At 41.0% G+C, this 22,632-nt stretch overlaps 4 protein-coding genes across 9 annotated transcripts; 2 read left to right on the top strand and 2 right to left on the bottom strand.

The window, feature by feature from the left end:
* Positions 1-27: 27 nt before the first annotated feature.
* On the bottom strand, positions 28-17,325 carry spsb3b (splA/ryanodine receptor domain and SOCS box containing 3b). 6 transcript variants are annotated; one of them, XR_009770366.1, is made up of 13 exons: positions 17,240-17,325; positions 12,286-13,463; positions 11,206-11,430; positions 8,949-9,087; positions 8,161-8,338; positions 6,537-6,724; positions 5,205-5,307; positions 4,707-4,832; positions 4,196-4,632; positions 1,671-1,782; positions 1,518-1,535; positions 1,242-1,351; positions 28-1,152 (listed from the first exon to the last, which is right to left on the bottom strand). XR_009770366.1 is itself a non-coding variant. In XM_061705340.1 (8 exons), the coding sequence occupies exons 2-8, from the start codon at positions 11,247-11,249 to the stop codon at positions 4,214-4,216; spliced, it is 1,197 nt and encodes a 398-aa protein (XP_061561324.1). In that variant the 5' UTR covers positions 11,250-13,463; positions 17,240-17,325; the 3' UTR covers positions 3,843-4,213. The 6 variants fall into 6 exon arrangements, 1 of the variants encoding a protein (XP_061561324.1); XR_009770367.1 differs by having other exon boundaries at positions 11,206-12,360; positions 12,814-13,463; XR_009770368.1 differs by having other exon boundaries at positions 11,206-13,005; positions 13,245-13,463.
* Positions 260-3,840, top strand: LOC133417556 (probable crossover junction endonuclease EME2). The gene is made up of 8 exons (XM_061705339.1): positions 260-774; positions 999-1,120; positions 1,269-1,364; positions 2,253-2,377; positions 2,537-2,606; positions 2,686-2,801; positions 3,148-3,340; positions 3,478-3,840. The coding sequence occupies exons 1-8, from the start codon at positions 414-416 to the stop codon at positions 3,631-3,633; spliced, it is 1,239 nt and encodes a 412-aa protein (XP_061561323.1). The 5' UTR covers positions 260-413; the 3' UTR covers positions 3,634-3,840.
* Positions 11,694-14,205, top strand: nubp2 (nucleotide binding protein 2 (MinD homolog, E. coli)). Its single transcript, XM_061705341.1, has 7 exons — positions 11,694-11,779; positions 12,320-12,438; positions 12,837-13,035; positions 13,311-13,468; positions 13,569-13,679; positions 13,749-13,818; positions 13,948-14,205. The coding sequence occupies exons 1-7, from the start codon at positions 11,764-11,766 to the stop codon at positions 14,085-14,087; spliced, it is 813 nt and encodes a 270-aa protein (XP_061561325.1). The 5' UTR covers positions 11,694-11,763; the 3' UTR covers positions 14,088-14,205.
* Positions 15,317-22,632, bottom strand: atp6v0cb (ATPase H+ transporting V0 subunit cb). The gene is made up of 3 exons (XM_061705342.1): positions 22,347-22,632; positions 17,240-17,423; positions 15,317-16,306 (listed from the first exon to the last, which is right to left on the bottom strand). Exons 1-3 carry the CDS (start codon positions 22,417-22,419, stop codon positions 16,102-16,104), a joined length of 462 nt encoding a protein of 153 aa, XP_061561326.1. The 5' UTR covers positions 22,420-22,632; the 3' UTR covers positions 15,317-16,101.

Raw genomic sequence — 22,632 nt, 5'->3', positions numbered from 1 at the left:
ATTTTTGACCATTAGTAACACGTTTTTATGATAGTATTGACTATTTAAGGTGTCCTTTTCGTAAAAGGGAGAGTCATTCAATAATTTACACACGCTGTCTCAACCGTATTATACAGCATTAAAGACTTTGCCCCCACGTCTTCGTCAAATAATAACAGTGTAATAATATGTATTTATGAGTGGCTCATTTTCGTCTTAAAGTGATTGCTCATTTAGCCTGTTTGCAAAACTTTCAACAAAATAATTCCTACGCGTTTTTTTCAAATATGTTTATTTGGCCCTCTACAGACACCGTGGCATCGTTTCATCTAATTGACCCTCGTCAGACTCCGTCGCAAGCAGGATTTAAATGATCCTTCTTTTAACCGATCGGCCGAATTTTACGTATTTATCGAAAGTTGTTTACAAGTAAAATGAGCACGTTGCATCAGTCTACAATATGGGAAATATCCGATTCCGATTCCGAAGGCGGCGTGGAAGCAAAAGGCTTTGTTCAAGGCGACAGAAGTGCGAAAGACGTTTTAGTCCCACCGCCACCCGATGAATACGGACGGCCGAGTCCGACGAGAAAACGCCGCTCTAAGGAGGAGATCGAGGCGGACAAGCAGAAAGCGAGAGAGCGGAGGGAGGCTCGAGAGGAGAGCCGAGCTGCAAAGGAGCGAGAGAAGCAGGAGAAGAGGAAGGAGCTGCAGAGGAGGAAAGAAGCTGCACAACATCTCAACAGTCTCAAGCCAGAAAACTTCCTCAAGACTTTGACTGTCTGCATTGATCCAGGTGTGATGGTCCACATTAGTACACTAAAACCAATGTATATCGAATTATAAAGGGAATAAATAAATAAATAATAATAATAATAATAAAATGTGGGGGGGGGGGGGGGGTGTTTGATTTTGGGGCCGCCATGTTTGAATATTGCGAATTTTGAGTGGAATTTGGAGAGTATAGTTAGCGAATGTCAGGATTTTCAACACTTATCTGCTCCACTCCCACATCTCCAGCTCTCCTGCAACAGCAGGGCTCGGACATCTTGCTGGGCACTCTGTCTTCTTTTGACTGGAGGTACAGCATCCAACCACAGGCGCTTCCCAACAGCATCACATGGACCAAGGATTTACCTGAGGTGGGCACTTAAGTTTCCAAAAGAGCTCCTCTCTATATGTGTAATAACAATACAAAATGTGTGGGGAGGGGGGAGTGAACAGGTGCACTGCATAATATCTGTGGCTGGCAAATGTTTTCACCGTTTTGCATTGCATTTCTATGATCAGCTGGCCGAGGATGGCGCAGGACCGGTGGCAGAGGACCAGCTGGTGCAGGTGCTCGGTCCATCGGAATTCTTAGACACGGTCATCTGTGTGAAAAAAGTACGTTGCCGTTCACCGTGTGGCTGATATTTTAGATTTGAAAAAAAATCTCACGGCACACCAGCCAACTCAAATGTAAAAACATTTTTAAAAGTGTACATATTTTCGGAAATAATGATAATCGTGTTTCAATTTAATCATAAATGTACTTACTTAGTGTGGAATCTGGGCCTGTTTGGTTGAACACAAAGCGTCACAGCAGTTGCGTATTCACGGTTCAGCAGTCGCAAGTTCGCCCATTCGTGGATTTTATTTATTTATTCTTTCTTTTTTAACTTATCCTCCGTCAGTCGCTGAAAAACTCACCTTTTCGGGCAAACGCAATATTGCTTCGGCGCTGTCTGGTGGCATCTTGGCGCGGAAGTGAGTTGAGGAACTTCATTTACACAATTGTCCTGTTACCGCCATCTGGTGGCATCTATAGGCAATTACAGTACAGTATAAATCTTTTTAGTGGTGGTGTGTGCAAAAGTATATCTGTGAATTAGTGACAGATTTTTTTTTTTTATGAACATTAAATTTCTCAATATTCAGTTCCAAAACTTCTTGTTACAATTCTGCGTAAATGCAACATTCACTTAAAAATCCACCTTCACAAATTCTGTGTCAAAATACGAGTTCCAAGTCACCAGGGTGAAGAATTTGTGACGACAAATGTTCTTCTGAATGTTAAATTGTAAGCGGAGTATGCTGTATGCTTGACATTGAATTTGGAATTTTATGCTGAAATAGACAATTGAATTTTTGAAAACTGAATATTGCAGAGATTTATTTTTATTTTTTTGATCATTAAAAAAAAAAACATCTGAAATTTGATGGTAAAAATAATCAGTGTTACAAATTTGATGGTTAAAAAAAATGTTACACTGTTAATGTTGCTTACTACAGATGATTGACAATAAAGGGGAGGAGCCAGCGGCGGATTCTGCTCACGGTCTTTTCAAGTTGGGCCGCAATCGGGATGCGGTGAAGGTGGCCACTGTCTTAGTAACAGAGTCCCAGCCAGATTACAAGTGCGCATATTTCTCATACAATAACTTCATTATAACGTTTTCATCGCAGGCCTTGTTTTTGTTATGGTTTCCCTCAGGGTTACCAGTTATATAAATAAAACGTGCGCCAAAAAACAAGTGTGACACCTGTGTATACACACTTCTGCTTCTGACCAACAGGAAACATGCTTATGCATTAGATGAAACAATCCAGTCCAAATATGGCGGCGAGAATGTGGATATCGAGGAGGTCAGTCGTCCATCGCATTTGCTGTGCTGCGGTTGCTTAAAATGACAAAAACTAAATGTGCCCTTTGCACTCCATTCAGGTTCTTGTGTATCTGCAGCTGCATAAAAACATAGCCGTGCTCTTCGTGGACGGCTGGCAGGAAGTCACAGACCACGTGTGCGCCGTCACAAAGTCCTTGTCCAAACGCCCTTATAAGTACGCATCTCCAAAGGTGGGGGGGGGGGACTCGAGTCGCAGGACTTGACTCGAGTTTAAGTGGCCAAGTTTAGGAATTGGGACTTGGGCTAGAAATTATGGACGCCTCGACTTGACATTCGTGAAACTCAACTTAACTTTTTTTTAGGACTTCCTTATACCAAGTGATGACATTTTTTTTTTTTTCCGCAGTAACTTAAGTCTTGCTTGAAACTTGAAGCTTAAGATTTGAGACTTACTCCCACGTCTGCGTATCAACCCCCCCCCCCTCTTACAAGCATTTAGCTTCAGGCTCTCCATATTTGTTCCTCCTTGACAAAGCAAGCGTTTTCTGACCTCCCGGCAGGCTGCTGACGGAGCAACCGGAGCAGCTGCCCTTCTGCGTGGACGGCTCGTGGGCCGGCGGGGTCCGGGTGGAGAAGGACGGCTCCGGGCTTAAACGAGTCTGGAGCAAGCAGATCCAGCAGCTCAACAGAGTCAGTCAGGCCACCGCCTCCTGCGTGACCGCAGCCTACCCGTCACCTCAACTGCTGCTGCAGGTACATCTTAGTGGCCTCCAATTTTGTGTTGGGTCCCATTTGAGTATTGGGTCTCAAAATAATTCTCATCACGCTTAGTTTTTTTTTTTAGTGACTGAATTAGTCCAACTTTTTGTATTTCCTGCATTGTGTTCCAGGCGTACGAGGCCTTGAGTTCAGAGGAGGACAAAAAGAAGCTGCTGGCCGATCTGGTCGTGAAAGGCGAAGGCAGAGAAAGGCGGGTTGGACCGGACATTTCCACCAGAGTTTACCGCTGCCTCACTGCTCAGAACCCTGAACTGGTCCTGGACTAACTTGAAACGGTCAATAAAGATTACCTCACGTTGAAAGTTCCATCCATCATTTATCATGTGACGGTTGATCGATTGTGTCGATAAGGTAAAAATATGCTTGTGGTATTTCGGTATGGTCCAAATGACACTAGATCATGACATAACGCATTCAATTTAGACTGCATGAATTTTTTCTTAATAATGAGTCTATAAAAAATAAATAATCAAATCTGCAGCAGAGCTTTTGTCTTTTGGTTTTTATTTTTTTCCTGATTATCCAAGTAAGAAAGTGAAATGTTACAAAAAGTTTTTTCCACAGTATCAAAAAGTAATTCAGTTCTTTCCTGGTTTATATTCCTCATACGACATTCCCAGTGTGAGTTTTTCACACGTTTCTTTTTGGTCTAATCTGCTGATTATCACTTTTACATTCATTATAAAGACAGCAATTCAATAAGCTCTCTGCTGGACATGACGCCGTCACATTATTTGAAGTCGGATAAGTCGAGCGCTATCCACAAAAAAAAAAGTGAATTTTTGCTCATCTTATTCGGCAACAGTTGAACGTTTGCCACAGACTTACTGATGGGAGTCGCACGCATCATGTCCAGCGGCATCTTTTACTCCGATAATCATCTGGCTCGGGGCCGTCGTCACCGCCGGGGGGCGTCGGGGGGCAGAAACATGGTCTGGGGACGGGACTGGCGCGGGGACTCGGGGAGCCGCGGCCACCGAGGTCGCGGCTCGCCGGGGAGCCGGCGTCGGCGTCCCCCTCGGCTTCCGTGACGGAGAACAGCCAGCCGAGCCGCCGGCGTAGGAGAGCCAGCAGGCCCGGAGGCAGCTCCAGGGCGGTCAACACGTCCGGGCGGGCCGGGAGGATTTTGCGAAGGCGCGTACAGCAGAGGTACTGCAGGGAGGTGGGCGTGTAACAGGCGCGGATCACCTTCATGCTGCTCTTGGCCGCTGTGGAGCACAACATCGGGTACAGCTTCTTGCTCTGCAGCCTGCTGGCAGCGACGCCTAAGGACGTCAAAGAGGGATTTTGTTCTACGGTCTTCTTTTATTTGAAAGGCCACACACATTTGAGAACACACCTACGCAGCGTCGATTCTTGTAGATGGTCAAGGTACCGTGCCAGGTGTCCAAGTGCAATCCGATGATGGATCCTTGACCGAACCGTGAGGAGAAGTTCACTTTCTCACCTTTATGCTGGAGGAGACCTTCATGAATAGACATAACAAAAATTTCTTCAGGCCATGCTTCACATACAAGATAAGGCACGCAAATTGGTACCAGTATAGTTAACGCCCACTCAAAAAGGGTTGTAATTTCCTATATATGCCAGAAGATGGCAGGAAATCACATCTTTCCTAAGAGACAAGGCTACGGCCTGACTAAATGAATTCGGTTCCTGCAATCCATAAACATGCATTTTAACTTCACTGACGACTCTAAATTGCCCATAAGTGTGAATAAGTAACTTGTTTGTCTATATGTGCCCTGCCATTGCCTCGCGACAATTGCCAGCGTCTCATTACTTTAGTAATTGTATTGTTTGTAATCACATTCACGGACACCTCCAAAGCGCTAACCTGTGTAGGAGAGCCCCCAGCTGTCCTCGTCGTGACCCAATAGGCTGCCAAAGTTATACTTGAATTTCTCCAGGTTCACTTCCGCAGTTCCAATTCCAACCATCTAGAGTAGACAAATCACCGTGGAAACTCGGCATCGCACAAGGGAAACATCCACGACACGGCGCGAGTTATACACGCCGTCCACAAAGCCTCCACTAAAGCAATTTTGACCGCCCACCACTCGTTCAATTGAGAAAGTAGAGTGGGCTAACTCCATTTTATGTCATTTATAGAAAGAAATTAATACTGGTCTTTTTCCAATATTGACATATCAATTATTCAGTCAATTATTGTATTCCACACTTTTCCTGATTTATCAGTGCAACACTGGGCCAACACCCCAGAGAGTGAGATTGATAGAAGACTCATAAGGTAAGTACTGATAGTTAGGTAAGTAGTGCTTTGGCTTGTGTGCCAGTACATTTGTATGTTAGTACAAGTCAATATTAATTAGCATCTTTCATAAAATATTGATCGATGGACCAATGTTTCGCAAGTGTGGTATCACTAGTGGTGCACTGGCTCCCTCTGGTGGCAAGTGAAAAAAGAAGCCGACGTACAGTTTAGTTGTATTTTAAGTTGAATATATTTGCATTTAATCGTGAACGGTTTGCTTTTAAACAATTATTTAAGTTCACTTTTCATATAGTATTATGTAAATTTCATTTTAATGTCTTTTTTTATTTTAATTCTCCTATTTTTAAGCACAGTGTTTATGTTCAACCTGTACATAATGTTACAGTGGCTAACAATAATATTCAAAACAACTTGCTTTTGATAAACACTTACAATGCAACTGTTTTTTAATATTACACATGATGGTGGTACTTGGAAAGCTGGGTATATTTTTGGGTGGTACTTGGGGTAAAACGTTTGAGAACCAATGGGTTAGACCACTATTGTGTAAAAATGTTTTTAAAAAAATGTTAGTTTCTTTTCGTCCAGGCAATTTAGATGATGCTGACCATTATCCGACCCACGGAACTGAAGATTATGACAGTACCTCACTTGTGGATAAAAGTGTCATTACAACTCATCAACAACAAAATCATTATGTTTGGCAAAATTATAAGATCTGTGGAAAATATCTAGAAGAAATAATTATTGGCATATAAATTACCAAGAAATAAAGCCCAGAGATTTTATTGCAGCCAAAATACTTTAAAGTCACTTTCCTGAGAAATGACAAAAAGGAGTTAGCCCTCTGTAGTCCTCAGTGGCTGCAGTGTGAAGAGACTTTATGTACATACTGTATATCTGATTTGATAAGTAGATTTGCATTGCACATACCATGTCTGTTCCGTAGACCGGCGAGGTCATCTTGACTTCCCAGAAGTGTTGCCCGTCGGCGAGCTCTCTGGTGCCCCGGATGGCGGCGGTGCCGCAGCTGTAGTCCGAGTGGAAGCTCACTTTGCGGTCGTCGCAGCTGAGGAAGGCGCCCGACGACTTCAGGCGCTCGTCCCACACCCAGGCAAAGTCTGACAGCGGCAAGTTTTACATATCAATCAATCAATCAGTCAGTTGAAACTTTTTTTGTATACCCCAGCACCTTTTATACTTAAAAGGCAACACAAGGTACTTCACAAAACAAATGATAATAGACGCAAACACGTCCCTCTGTCTCTGAGCCTCTCGGACAGCAAACGCGTGTAAAATTAGACACAGCTTGCAACGATGACAAAATCCGTAAAATAGCTGCCGAGACATGACTGAGCACGGAGGGGAATATAGATGTTATAGATGTCTAAAATTGGTTAATTAAAATGTTTTTTTTTTACCTGTTTTTAAATGTTCGATTACATTCTTTTATTAATAATTAATATAAATATTACAAGTATGTTTTTATTTATTACTAAATATTTGGTTAATTAATCATAATTATATTAACTATAAATAAGAATGTTATCTAGGGATGAATTAATGGTGCAATTTATTATTAGTAAATATTAGTGAAATAAACAATTTATGTACACTTACAACTGTTTAATTTTTTATGAAATAATTAATTATACCATGAAAGAATGGGGTAATTAAACATAATCCAATAAATTATGAATTGTAAAGTTATGCATGCATCAATGGTGCATAAACAATTGTACAATACATTTAATAAGTTGTATTGCTTTATATATTTTTTTATTAATTCTAATTGAATTAATTGTAAATAATAATGTTATCTATTAGAAATTAAAATTTTTATTTTTATTTACGTATTAAATTTATTAATAATCCCATAAATTCAAATGACATAATATAAAATGAGAATAAACTATTATTTTATTACAAATTTAAGTTATCAAGAGTCTTATATAATTATATAACTAATAACATGGCGATAAAACTGTTGCATTAATTTAGCCTTCTTTTCCCTAAAATTGGTCAAAATGCTTTTTTTTCCCCCATTTTTTTATTTGGTTTTGATTTAACGTCCTTGATAATTGGTTACTTGATTTATTGTAAATAATAAAATTTAAAGTAATTTACAATGTACATATACACAGTGGTTATAAAAAGTATACACACCCCTACTAGAACAAGTGAACTTTATTTGGGTTAATCAAAGGCACTTTGAATGGTGGCAGGTGTGTGCCGACTCATATTTAACATGAACATTTGAACATAACATAACATTTGAAAGTGACAGCTTAATTCTGAGCCCATCCCCAGTTACAAAAGTCTCTCAGTTGTTTATTTTCATTTCCCCTCTCAAAAAAAAAAAAAAAAAAAATTGTTTTCCCAATTGAGTTCAATAGGGTATAGGTCACATTAATGGTGATAAAAAAAGTTTAGAATTAATTGATCTTGGTTTCTTTTTCTATCACAAAAACCTGGCATTTGAACATGGGTGTGTAGACTTTACATCTACTGTAGGCTACCGAATGGATTGCAACCATCGTATTATTGTTGATCTCACCGTCGTCGTCCTCTCCACAGAGGCAGTCGGCGCCGATCCCGAAGCCCGCGTTCGGCTCGTCTCCCCAGGCACACTGGCAGAAAGACTCGCCGAGCACGGGCGCCAGGCTGGACGGGGCCGTCGCTTCTGTCGGCTCAGAGCTCCCCAGGTGATCCACCTCAGACTCCACCTCAGTGATCTGCGTGACGAAAAGAACAGTGCTACAGTATCTTGCAGCTCCATGAATGTGATCCGCGAAGGTTGACCCCGGAGCTGGAAAAGCAATTAAATCACTGCAAAAACTAAGAATCCAACCAAAATGGAATATCTCAAATCAAGACAATGTTGTTTGTGTGCCAATATATTTCTTACCAGGCAGTTTTTTGTTTTATTGTTGTAGCATTTCACTTATTTCCAGCATTTTTTTTTAAGAATTTGAAGAAAGGTATTGTATCTTGTTGAGATTTTATTACTGGTTATGAGTTGGCTTAAAATAAGAGATACAATTTTCTATGGGTGTAGGTAGTATAAATACACTAGTTTTAAGACATCGCTGTTTGTTTGTTTTTTTAGGCCAGCTATGTTTACTTGTGTAAAGAAATTTTGAAAAGTTAAATTTTGCTTAATGTGTTTCCCTTTTCGTCTTTTTGGTTTTTTTTTAAGCCCAGTTTTTGCAGTGAACCAGAAGAGAAATTCCTTCCTGTGGTGTATTTGACAGATCTGAGAATCTGGGTGTGAGCTGTGGTCAACAGCAGCTCCTACGCGAATGTTCTTAAGTGTTTAAGGAAGTGGGAGAACACAGTCCGTACCTGCGTTGTTGTCTGCCTATCCCATTCTTCGGCTTCGGCCGATATGGACATCCCCGTCACAGAATCCATCCCGCGCCGTGTTTCGCTCCGGGCCAAATGTCGAGGGCGGCCGCTCCTTCCCCTTCTCAGCATGGATGATCTGCAATCGAGAGTTCCCAAAAGGCCCCAGTTACTGTAATGCTAAACTGAGCTTCTTCTTCATTCTGTTTTTATTGTTTGATGAATCGAATCTTTTATGAACAGCGGAACCCCCAAAGTTGAACACAGTCATTCTAATTCCATAATTTTCAAGTCATTTTTCCAGTAGGAAATACCGTAATTTCTCATGTATAATGCGCATTTCCCCCCCCCCCCCCAAAACATTGTCAAAAGTCAATAGTGCGCATTATACATGGGTACAGGGGCAAATGGGCAAAAACTTTCATATTTTATAAAAGTATGACACCATCTAGTGGTTATGAAAAAGCTGTACCCTTTCATTCCAAAATGCCACCGCCACCTAGTGGTTATAAAAAAGTGTAGCCTACACTTTCATTCCAATATGACAGGGGTACATATGACTGCATATATGTACAGTTGTGCTCGTAAGTTTACCTACCCTGGTAAGAATTCGTGAAATATTGTTCTGTTTTTTTAAATATGACTGACTGAACAATAACCACCATTAATTTCTTTATGGTCATCCATCCATTTTCTGAGCCGCTTCTCCTCACTCGGGTCGCGGGCGTGCTGGAGCCTATCCCAGCTATCATCGAATTTGAATTTGAATCCCATTAAAATAAAATTAAATGTGTTGCGCCTGGTCCTTCATGTTTTCTTTAAAGAATTGTACCCATCTTACAAATTCTGCCTGGGTAATCAAACATATGAGCACAACAGTGTGTTTTCTAATTTACTAAATCAATTATTTATAGTGAATCAACAACCAATTATATAATGAGATGAATGAATAAAAAATAAATACAAATACAGTTTAGCTAACCAAGTTTAGGGGTTGGGGGTGGGGGGGTGTAATAGCTAATTTATTACACCAAATATTACTGGAGTCTCGCTAACATAAATGCTCTGCCCTCATCCCCACAACCACTCGATGGTCACTGAGCTGAAGTCGACCAAGATTTGCTGGCACCATGCATGACAATGGTTTGGACTCCAAGTTGTGTTGGGATGTTTTGGCTTCCACTGTATTTGAGTTCCCATTTTCTAAACTCCCTTCTGCAAACCGATGGGGAAACAGACTTACTTGTGAACCAATTACAGCTTCCTAAAACCAGCATTCAGCTTTGAGAAGGGCTCTGGAATCAATAAAGCAAACACGACTTTTAATCCCAATATGGTGCGTTACTATGCATTTTGTTTCAGGTTCTTGGGTCCCTCGCAGTCGAACAGCTTGAGTTCTGGCGTGCCCATTTTCCACCACTCCCATATGCCACAATTGGCATGCGCGTATACGTGCCATGTTTAAAGCCAGCCTTCTGTTCTGACGCTGTGCCGAGATTTCTGCCACAACAAGTCGCATCTGCACTTGTGGCACAAAATGAGGTCACATGTATGTCAAGCTCACTTTGCAGTTTCTGGAACATTCTTTTTAAAAAAAAAAAAAAAAAAATCTTCCCCACAAAAGCATGATATTACATTATAATGTATGACGAATACAATGGAAAATCATGTCATTATAGCAATAAAAAATATATACTTATAACAGCAAATTGAGCAATTTATTGCAGCAGATTATCATGTCGATAAAGAAAAGTACCTTTTTGTAAAGACACCTTTCGCTTTAAAAAAAAAAATACATTCAAAATGAGAGAAATTCCAATAGTACTGTAGATCAGCGTTAGTATGTCTGGGCTCAAGTCACCAGTGAGCACAGCAGCTGGTCACTACTTTTCCAAGCAGGTGCACCAGATAATTGCCAACAATTTAGATTTGTTAGCTTTAAGTGCTCTTTGGCCTAAATAGTGGAAATGCATCATCTGGACTCGTGAGCAGAAAGTAATGTGGTGTGCACAGTTGCAATGAGTTACCATGATGCTTATTTAAGATTTTGTAATAGAAATAGGCATTTAAACACCATTGATAACTGCAATTAAATAGGTAAATCAATGCCAGTGCAGTAGCTAAACTGTTTGAATTGTCCCGTTTTTAAATGTTACACTATATGACATTACACTACAAATGTGCACAGTATTTCCTTTGTTGTTTCATTTTTTTTGTCGATGAATGTTATATTAAAAAAAGAGGTTTGTGCTCTTACCTTACTGGAATCTTCTGGTGCCCGGCCCAGCAGCAGTGGCTCATTTGAGTGTCAGCCTGCCACTATATCCGAGTATGCGACAGGTGCACTTCACACTGTGGCCCACTTCTTGTTCTCTCGCGCCCGGAAAGACAGACGTAAACATGACCCTGATCACGCCTCCGCTCTCCGCTCATTGGATAACACCGAAGAAGGGGGAGGGACTATGTGGCTTTAGCCTCAAGCCTGTGAATTAAAGTATATTTATGGACTTTGGAAATCTTTACTTTACTACATATCTATGACAAATACCGAATGATATTTAAAACTAAATTTAGGTGTAATACATAAGACAACTTGCTAATGGAGGACAAAACGTCTGCTATTTCAATGAATATCCTGTAGAGTTGTTTTAAGTCCGAGCATATATGGGTAACATGAACACCACGTGCTTTGCTATTGGACACTGAGCGTTGCATGGGCATCTGATTGGCTGACACTAGTCAGGTGGCCATTTTACGGAAGTGTTTTCGGCACCCAATGCGCACGGATGCTGCTTAAATTTGCCAAATAGCAGTTATGGAACAGAAGAATTGTGAGTTTTCTGTTAGTTTACCATTTAACGCTTGTTTATAGCTAGAGTATCGTGATGAATAACAAAAACGGATCAAACGTTTTATAATCCAACAAATGGCTAGATTAGATAACAGGAAACGCGTTTAGTACCGTACCTAAAATGCGTGGTAGTTTTTCATAATGAAAACGTATTATTAGTTGGTCAAAAAAAAAAATACAAAAAAAAAAAAAACGTGCCACACTTTTGGAAAAAGCACCCAAAAGAAACTCTAACCTACTTTTGTCGAACTTGTGGTGTCAGGTGACAAAACGTGACGTTCACTGCTCTAAAAAATGTAAACGCTTTTCAAGAATAAAACAAATGTTTAAAAAAAGTGACAAGCCTATTTTGACAAAGTAAGGTGTAGAAACTAGATTTGTTTTCAAATGTAGGGAGTAAAATGAAAAAGTCGTGAGAAAAATACTCAAGTACAGATACCTGAAATAATCTACTTAATTGCAGTAATAAAGTACGTTTCTTCCCACCAGTGAATTAAAGGTGTTTTTCCTTTCTTCCTAGATAGCAGCAGCCTGTCCCAAGTGCAGCATGTCATCTTGGTTCTGTCCGGAAAAGGAGGTGTGGGGAAGAGTACCATCACTGCCGAGCTTGCTCTGGCACTGAGGCATGCTGGGAAAAAGGCCAGTGATACTTCATAAATCATTGGGCAAAGAAATCACAGCTTGTTTGGGGTCCTTTAGTTGTATTATTTGTATTTTTCCAATATATTATGTATACAAGGCGGGCCCAAAGTAGGTGTGCACTGTTTTAAATGAATGGAAGGGAAAGAGAGGAAAGAATGAAAGGGATGGAAAAAAAGAAGGAATACTAAACGGAAGAATAGGAGCAATGAAAGAACAAAAGATGAAGTGAGGATGTAATATGGATGGAAGGAAGGGAAGAAGAATGATGGAAAGAAGGGGCAGAAGGTAGCGTGGAAGGATGGTAGGAAAGAAGTCGTTGAAGGAAATAAGCGAGGAATGAGAGAATGAAGGAGATGGGTAAAGATAATTTACACTTTAGTTTTGTGTTCCATCAGGTTGGCATCCTGGACGTAGACCTGTGCGGGCCCAGTATCCCGCGCATGCTGAGCGTGGGTCGTCCAGACGTGCACCAGTGCGACTCGGGCTGGGTGCCCGTCTACGCCGACGCGGAGAAAAACCTCGCGCTCATGTCCATCGGCTTCCTGCTGGACGACCCGGATGAAGCTGTGGTGTGGAGGGGACCCAAGAAAACAGGTGGCGTACATCTACCAGAGTTTCTACACTGTATGGAAAAGTAGGGAATTTGGTTCTATACATTTCCTAGTCTGGAAAAGTATCAGAAATTGAAAACATAAAACCATTTGGCCTTGATCTGAGCACAAAAACAGTAATATAATTATCAGATATTTTTTTCAAAAAGTAACCATAAAGTCTGGTATGTATTTATAGTCTGGTAAAATTACATAATGTTGTGTGTAGGAACCCTCTATGAGACTTGAACTCATCGTCCTCTTCTTTGTTCCTCTCAGCGATGATTGCTCAGTTTGTGTCAGACGTGGCGTGGGGAGAGCTGGACGTGCTGCTGGTGGACACGCCGCCAGGGACATCTGACGAGCATTTGGCCATATTGGAGAACCTCAAGAAGCACAAAGTAGTGGACGGGGCTATTTTGGTCACCACACCTCAGGTACAAGAAAACAACGGAGAGCTTTAGCGGTTCCTCTGTGGAAAGTTGAATTTAGACTTTTAAAACTAGTTTCTTAAAATCCCCTTGGGTTATCTTTCAGGCAGTTTCCACGGGCGATGTCAGGAGAGAGGCGACTTTCTGCAAGAAAACGGGAGTGCGCATCCTCGGCATTGTAGAAAACATGAGTGGCTTTGTTTGCCCGCACTGCTCAGTGAGTGGAACTTGGTCCTTTTGTCACTGCTTGCTTTAATCTATTTTGAATAATATGCCCTCTTTTCAGGAATGCAGCAATATATTTTCCAAAGGCGGTGGTGAGGAGTTGGCCAAACTTACAGGATCGTCTTTCCTCGGTGAGTTTATTAAAAAAAAAAAATAATTGGTGCGTAATTTAATTTTAAAAATAGTTAAAACTATATAAGCAATGGTCCAGTGAGAAACTAATACTTTGTCATAAGTAACTGATGTTGTCTCTCATCCAGGTTCCGTGCCCTTGGATCCTCAGTTGAGCGCCAGTGTCGAGCAAGGCAAAGACTTCCTCAAGTCATTCCCAGACAGTGCCACCTTCAGTGCCATTAGCGGCATTACAAAAACTCTCCTCGACAACCTCTTAACTGCCTGAATGACGTGTAAAAAATATAAAGTACAAAAGGGACCACTACAACAAAAGGAAGTATTTTGCAGACACGTTCATGTCAGTGTTCCTAAGAAATCTAAACATTAAATGTATTAGTTATTAAGCTGTTTCTGACTGTAGTCATGTTCCCCATAATATCCAGGAAGGAGTATTTCTTACTTCAGTGTTCATTTTCTTGTGAGTGAATATAAATTTGAATTCTAAAGGTGATGATCACTATGTTTAAACAACACAATTCTATTTGTCATCTTTTCAGTATAAGTCAGGAAAGGTGGAAGAGGCGTAACTGATTGCCGTTGATGGGAAGCCACTCAAATCTAAGATGGAATCTTTAATTTGCTTGTGGAAACATTCATGTCGACACATTAGGATAATAGTGGTAATACAGGATTGTAAGGTTGATGTGTCAGTAAACGGCTCAGGAGTAGTTTCAGGAAACCTTCTTTAGGTCAAAATGTCAAAAGGTTACACCACAACTGAATTGCACTTCATGCTTACAATGATTTCATTGTCGACCTGGACAGATTGAGCAACCAAGAACTAGAATGGGCTAACTCAATTTATTTCTTTTTTTTTTTTAGTTAAGTGCAGAATGAATAGATAAAATACCTCTCTTTCATATTGGTCAAAGTCAAGGTTTTGTTCCAATTTTGACACTTCGGGGGCAGTCCCTTATTGCACTCAACACATTTTCTTATTCATCAGTGCAACTGGGTCAACTCCAGTTTCTAAGATGGCCTTGCTGATAAAACTAGGCTTCACCTCCCACAAACGCATACCAGAAGGTGAGACTCAAAAATTAAGACTTAGAAAGTAAATTTTCTTTTGCTTGGGTGTCAGTGCATCTGCATGTTAGTATAAGTGAATGTGATGAATTATTGATAGGTTTGACTTAGACCACAAATGTGCAAAACCTTTTTTCAAATTGAAAAATGAATTATTATCTAAATAACCCACATTTTATTGCAGCTATAAAACCTGTAACCACTCTCCTGCAAAATGACCAGAATGGAGTTAGCCCACTCTAGCTCTCAGTGGCTCGATTGTGATAAACAAGTCAGAGAGGTTTTGAGCTGGAATAAGTCTTCTGAAACCATCCGGCTCCATAATCAAACAATAACAAAACACTTTTAAAAAATCCATGCAGGACTTAAACAGCTGGAATGCGAGGAAAAGACAAGGTACAGCCACAGATGAGGGGGCGACAAAGAGCAGATGGGGAGCGTTTGAGACCCGGCACCGGGCACACGCACAAACCTTTAATGCAAATAGCAGTTCTACAGGAAAACATTGAAAATGTTTGCGGTCATGATTAGAATACAGCTACACACGACAACTCCCGGACCGTGTCTTCAATGAGGAAACCGACAATTACATCCAGAAGACTTCCAACCACTTAGCACAATCAACCCATAGTGCATTTAACTTATCGATAGCAATATCTCTAAGTCTGTGTATACATGATGTGTATATGTAAATATATATCCTGGAAAGTTAAAAGACTTGATGCATTTCAACAGTTTAATGGACAATTTCTTATAAATAAAATCAGTGGAGAGGAAGGGGGGGGGGGGGTGGGAGAAGTCCATTTTACAAACTGATCCTCAAGATGAATGCAATCCTGCAGCAGAACAAAAAGCTGTGCGGCCCTTTGGTCAGCTCTCCAAGACCACAGCTGCAGACCCCAAATAAGTGGGGGGTATCTCTATCATACAATTGTTTTGAAACACACACGCATACACACACACGACAGACGAATCACTACATTGCGCATTTACAAGTCAACTATCGAATTTGTACACATTGTTGAGACGAGACGAGACCCTATGATGGAGCCATTTGAATATTTGTTTTATTATTTTTTTTCTTATATCTTTCACTTTGTTTTGCGGAAATTTTACAAATGTCCCCCCACACCCACGCACAGAATTTACACTCCATGTCTAGCAGCGACATGTAGGACATTATCTTGTAGTGGAAATGTGCTGCCGGGGTGCATTTATTTCGTGGAAAGAATGAGGGCGACGATGAGCCCATAGAGACCCAAAACCTCAGCGAAAATCAAGATGAGGATCATGCCCACGAAAAGCCGCGGCTGCTGAGCTGTGCCCCTCACACCCGCGTCGCCCACTATGCCAATAGCGAAGCCGGCCGCCAGCCCGCTCAGGCCCACGCTCAGGCCGGCTCCCAGGTGGAGGAAGCTCCTTGAACACGGGGACAGAAAGTCTTGGTCAGCATATGATGAAATATCAGCATATAAATTGTGTTCGATTAGCAGAGGTTAGGAGTAAGTCGCACATGTGTAAATTATAAATCTCAAGTCTTAACCTTTAAGTTTCAACCAAAAGTTACTGTGGCGTGCAAAAAACACACACACACACATATATATATACACACACAATAATATGAATATTTTTAAAATCGAATATTCCATCGATTATTCGGAAAAATAGATTTTGCATTCTTAAACAACAGAGTGTAAGGTGCCGTTATTATTTTTGGCCATTTGGAGGCGCTATTATCATATCGTACTATAGTGACGTTTGTATGGCTATAGAAGGCGTGACTTGGCTTGGTGAGTGATGTGGGCGCCAGCGGATGATTAGTAAAGAGTTGACTGCCTGTTAGCTGTCTGCATGTTGAGTAACTGAATCCGTTGTGGTCACCGGCAGCTCGTGAATAAATGTGCTTACTACTCGTTTGTTTTCTTACAGTTTGTTCAATAAAGCGACTGAAAGTGCACTGGTATCACTGTATATTTTTTACCACTTGCGGGGGCATTAAAATACATTCTAGCTAGTGATGATAGGCTATATTAAATGATCTAACAGTGATATGTTGCCTTATGTATTGGCAATTGTATACATGTGGTGGTACACATTGGACTTTAGTTTTTTTCATTAAATAAAAGTGTGAAATAATCCCAAACATTGGACATTCTGTCTTTTATGGACGCTCCACCGGTCTTGCAACCATCAAATAAATGGAGAAAAGGTAAGCAAAAACTGCTAATCATTTCAGGTCCAGGATATATATACACACACACACAGACAGTAGTTATCAGGATATAAAGTTTTGTCCATATGGCACAGCACTACAATAAAAGAATGTAAGGAGCGTGGTGGAAGCCAACTCACTTGTAAAGGCTGACCCGCTCTGTAATGTTGTTGGCAATGAGCACCGCTACAACGAGGCCATAAATGGCGATGATACCAGCCATGACCACGGGGATGATGGACTTCATGATGAGCTCCGGCCTCATCACAGACATGGCGGCGATGCCCGTGCCGCTCTTGGCCGTGCCGTAGGCCGCTCCCAAAGCTGTCGGAGGAGAGGACGGAACGAGACGGGTTAGATTTGCACAGACTGGACATCACGCATGAATAAAAAGAGATGTAAAATAGTCATGACACTTTCAGTTCCTCCTAAAAGTCCAACATGCTGACACTGGGGAATATCTGCTTCCATTTAAACAGAAACACTTTACTTTAAGTCCCTCTTAGTCTGAAATGGTTTAATTAATTATACATTCAATATTGAGCTGTCTGAATAGAAGCCGATGTGAGAAGACGGCAAGTACATTGCTGTGAAAAACTACTTACCCCTTTTGTGATTAATGATTTTGGGGGGGGGGGGGCAAATTTACCACAGATCAGATCATCACACCAATTTTATTTATTTGACAAAGAAAGCCCAAGTAAATAAAAAAAATGCAGTTTCTAAATGAATTTATTTATTAAGGTTGAAAAAAATCCAAACCTATCTGGCCCAGCGTGAAAAGGTAAATGCCCCCCTGAATGTAGTAACTGGTTGTGCCACTCTCGCCAGCAATAACTGAAATCAAGCGTTTGCAATAACTAGATGAGTCTGCTATCAATGAGGAGAAATTTTGGCCCAGGCTTCTTTGCAGAATTGTTTTATCTCAGTCAAATTGGAGTTTTTTATTTTTACTTATAAAATGTATTCCATGTTAATCATCACTTCATAGAATCTTTTGTTTTAGTGCAATGATAAGAAAATAAACCTTTTTCCTCTCTCTCTTTGATATTTCATTTCCACTTTGCTGTGTGACAAAGCCAGATGTCTGTGGTTGGGGGTGCTAGTTGCATGAGGCAGATGATAACAGCTCATTCATGTGTATATATGGCCTCGCCAAAGTAGAAATGGGCAGACACTTCTTAGAAAGCAGCCATCAGGTTGTATTTGAAATGTCTCCTTGCATGCTAGTTTTTATTAAATTGTCTCTCTGATTATTCCTAAAGTGCTTGGCTTGTCTCTTGTCGACTAAAGGGTTAACATTTTCCCCCCTTGACAGTTTGAGCATGAACTTGCTGTAAAAAGATATCGATCATTCCACAGAATCTCAATTGGATTTAAATTCAGCACTTGACTTGGCAGCTTCAAACCTTTCATTTCGCTTATTGGGCAGCAAGTAAACAGCTTTTTAGGCATCAGTGGAGAGTCAGACTTTGACACAGAAAATACCACACATACATGTGCAAGCACGAGAGAAGGACAATTACATAGGTTCAAAATTAGCAACCAAACAGAGCTGGTGAGAATTTGGCTAAACAGGTCGTGAAATGACTCCCAGGTGAGGCTTAACAGCATCGTAAGATGAAGATTACTATGCTTTCCATCTTCTTCAGTCAAGCACGTCTTTCTATTAATCAATACACACCAAATTGTATACTCGGCCTGTGACCAAAAGACACAGATGTGCACAGTGTTCTCCGCAGAACTCTTAATAGCATCTGAAAGGCCTCAAGAGACATCTTTGGGATGCTCTCGGTTAACTAATTTCTCGTGACAATGTGTTGAGAGACAATGGTGGACTGCGCAGCGCCATGTAATGATTAGCAGTGAGGCTTTCTGGGAAATGGATATAGACACAGGGCAATCACTTAACTGTCCACACAGTGGCTCACCACATCCGCCAAGTTATATGACTGATGTGGTCAATACAAGGTTAAATCATTGTTGAACTGGAGCAGAACTGAGCACTGCGGGCCAAGAATAAAAACACTACCAACAACTTCCCTGATGTACATGTTCATTTCAAAACAGAAGCTACAAAAGCTTACATAGTAGTACTTTGACTTTTCTACCGCTAAAATTATTAATCTACACTCCCATTTGCCGACTTCCATCTCACTCACCAGGCCAGGCCCCACCACCAAGCCACACACACTCAAAACCACAGATAAAGAGTGGACTATTAGGATTGTGATCAAGTGGACAACAATATATGCACTTCAAAGGCACATTTTGCTGTTTATGAACTTGGTTCATGGGATAAATTAAATGTACGTGTCTATATGTGCCCTGCAACTGACTGGCGACCAGTTCAGGGTGTAGTCTGCCTTTCGCCCGAAGTCAGCTGGGATAGGCTCCAGCGCTCTGCGACCCTAACCAGGATAAGCGGTGTTGAAAATGGATGGATAAATCCAGGTACCACAGTGCTCCGATATCCATTATTACCCAACAAGCTAATAAATAATATCAAGTAACATTATCCAGTAGCAACTCTATTATTTCTGGGCGTGTGCGTCATCATCAGCAGAGCGTGACAAGACACAATGGAGTCCTCAAACATAAGCATTCAATGCAGACTATGAAATATGTCATGTGTGGCAGCTCCTGCAGCTGGTGCGGTGTGTACCGAAAACCCCTAGATTTTATTCCTAATCCACTCAGATCTGGCTAAAAGCTTTTACATTTTTTTCCCTCCCTACTAATGATTTGTTTGATGAGAAGCTCCAGTGACGTCTTGTGATGTCAGAGCAACAAAAGATGTTGAAAGCAAAATGCTCAGGCGTAGTAGATTAGACTGTTCTGCAGAGGAGGGAAACAAGGAAACACTGGTCCAATATCGAGATCAGTCGTGAAGATGGTCAATTATTCTGGCAACTGTGTGGAGTTGATTGTTGATTACTCGTGTATTCTGCTCAATACAATATTGGCATGAAAAGACAAGTTCAAAACATTCAGAATTTCTTTCTTCACAATGTATTATTTTCTGTAGATGCCAAAAGGGGAGTTCAATGATTTAATACTGTTTGTGTAAAATGCTAGTGTGCATATTTATTTACTGATATGTGATGTCACATCAGTTTGGGCTAGAGTGTCATTTAGGCTAGGATGTTAGCTGATACTATTGATGAGCCTCATGCCAAGGTTGTTTGTTTGTTTGTTTTGAATAATTTAACTACTCAATACTGTTGTTGTATGCAACATGCATTCATGATTGCGTACAGGCTAAATGTATGCTGTTGGTGCTTCATGGTCCTCTCAGTTTTAAGTGCTTTGCTGCCATCTTGTAGCATCTATCCATCCATTTTCTGAGCCGCTTCTCCGAGGGTCACGGGCGTGCTGGAGCCTATCCCAGCTATCATCGGGCAGGAGGCGGGGTACACCCTGAACTGGTTCCCAACCAATCGCAGGGTACATACAAACAAACAACCATTTGCACTCACATTCACACCTATGGGCAATTTAGAGTTGTCAATTAACCTACCAAGCATGTTTTTGGGATGTGGGAGGAAACCGGAGTGCCCTGAGAAAACCCACAGGGAGAACATGCAAACTCCACACAGGCGGGGCCGGGGATTGAACCCCGGTCCTCAGAACTGTGAGGCAGACGCTCTATCCAGTCATTCACCATGCCGAACACTAACACTACCTTGAGGTTTAATAACTAGTCCGAAGAGCCATGCAGCCTCTTGTTGTGTCAATAATATCCTTGGGGGGTGGAAATAAATAAATCAATTAATTTAAAAAAGGAAGGGAATGGGATCCACTGGTTAGAGCGTCAGCCTCACAGTTCTGAGGACCCGGGTTCAATCCCCGGCCCTGACTGTGTGGAGTTTGCATGTTCTCCCCGTGCCTGCGTGGGTTTTCTCCGGGCACTCCGGTTTCCTCCCACATCCCAAAAACATGCATAAATTGGAGACTCTAAATTGCCCGTAGGTGTGCATATGAGTGCGAATGGTTTTCTGTTTGTATGTGCCCTGCGATTGGTTGGGAACCAGTTCAGGGTGTACCCCGCCTCCTGCCCGATGACAGCTGGGATAGGCTCCAGCACGCCCGCGACCCTAGTGAGGATAAGCGGCTCAGAAATGGCATCGGATCCATCAGCAGAAAATAAAAGAACCTATAAAACAACAAACAGCATACACGAGCAAGCCTAAAGCTCTAGTAGGTTGATCTTACATATTCAAATATATTTTAAGTCATTATTAAGTCCCGTTCAGAGACGTAGTGCTAAGGTATGCCTTTATATCGACATTTCACAAGACCAGTCAGACGGCCAGTGCAGTCAGAAGGCTCATCATGTGATTGTCATGTGACTTGGTATCATTCCTTTGAGCAATAAGGAAGTTACCCCTCTGAGCACAGTTCCTAAGCGTTTGCAAAATAAATGACAGTTGTTACATTACATACTTTATGATGATGAAGGTTTTTAATCACACTATACCTGTTGATGAAATAGGTTCCGTTTCAGATTGATTCCAGCCCGACAGAAGAAAAAAAAACAGACTTCATGGACAGATTGTATTTTAGATATACTTCTATTGAACGATATCCAGTGTATAATCTACATTGATACATACCACAAACTATGCTGCAATTGTGCATATTTAAGATAAAAGATGGGCTGCAGTTCAAGCAATCCTGTACTCCTTTTTGTATATGTAGCAAGTAATACTACTACGAGAATACAAATGTAATTAATAAGACCCAATTTGAAACTTCTGTTTAGCGAGACCATTATTATAATCTCACACGTTTATTTTTGGTCAGTCTGTGTGTCAGTCTGTGATCCCATTTTCTACTTTTTTGGTTGTAGTACATTATTAGTACTTTTGTTCAAATATGTGAATACTGCTGCTCTGAGAATTTATTTTAATGAAGTATCTGTCTGTCTGGCTCAGGTTGAGGCTAAGTTAGTGGACGTTAGCTTTAGCACTCTTAGCTCAAATGCCTGTCGTGTTGGAGCATGTAATGTGATAAAACGACTAAAGGACTAAACCGAAAGCAAAGAAATTAATTTATAAGAAGAATTAAGGAACCAACAACGACATTTGGGAGGTAGCTTCATGGCCAATTTACGGTTTGTCATTTTTGAAAGAACTTGCTCGAAACTGTTGGCGTATAAAGACATAAAAAAAGTCGCCATTTTGTTAAGAAGAATAATTTGAAATTTAAAAAAACGAAATAAAGAAAAGATTGAGTGATAATTACCGCTAAACACCATCGCCGCAGAGGCACCCATCACTGCGAAGAACGGAGAGTATTCGGGACCTTCGGTCGACATTGTTCCACACAAGATATATGTATTTTTTTTTAAAATTAATTAAAAAAAAAATTTGGGAGTTGACGACGTCGAGTGACAAAAGGGATCCCAGGCAAAAGCCCACAAGCTCGGGTTTGAGGCGGATGACGAAGGGAAGGGGAGATGTTTGTACCTAAGCTAGCAGTCTGTGGTGTAACGACTCAGTCACGACTCTTGCGATAAATACCCGGCGCA

This window comes from Phycodurus eques, chromosome 19 (assembly GCF_024500275.1).
Source record: "Phycodurus eques isolate BA_2022a chromosome 19, UOR_Pequ_1.1, whole genome shotgun sequence".
NCBI classification, from domain to species: Eukaryota; Metazoa; Chordata; class Actinopteri; order Syngnathiformes; family Syngnathidae; genus Phycodurus; species Phycodurus eques.
The sequence above is the reverse complement of the archived record's forward strand: the minus strand, read 5'-3'. Positions and strand labels throughout refer to the sequence as shown.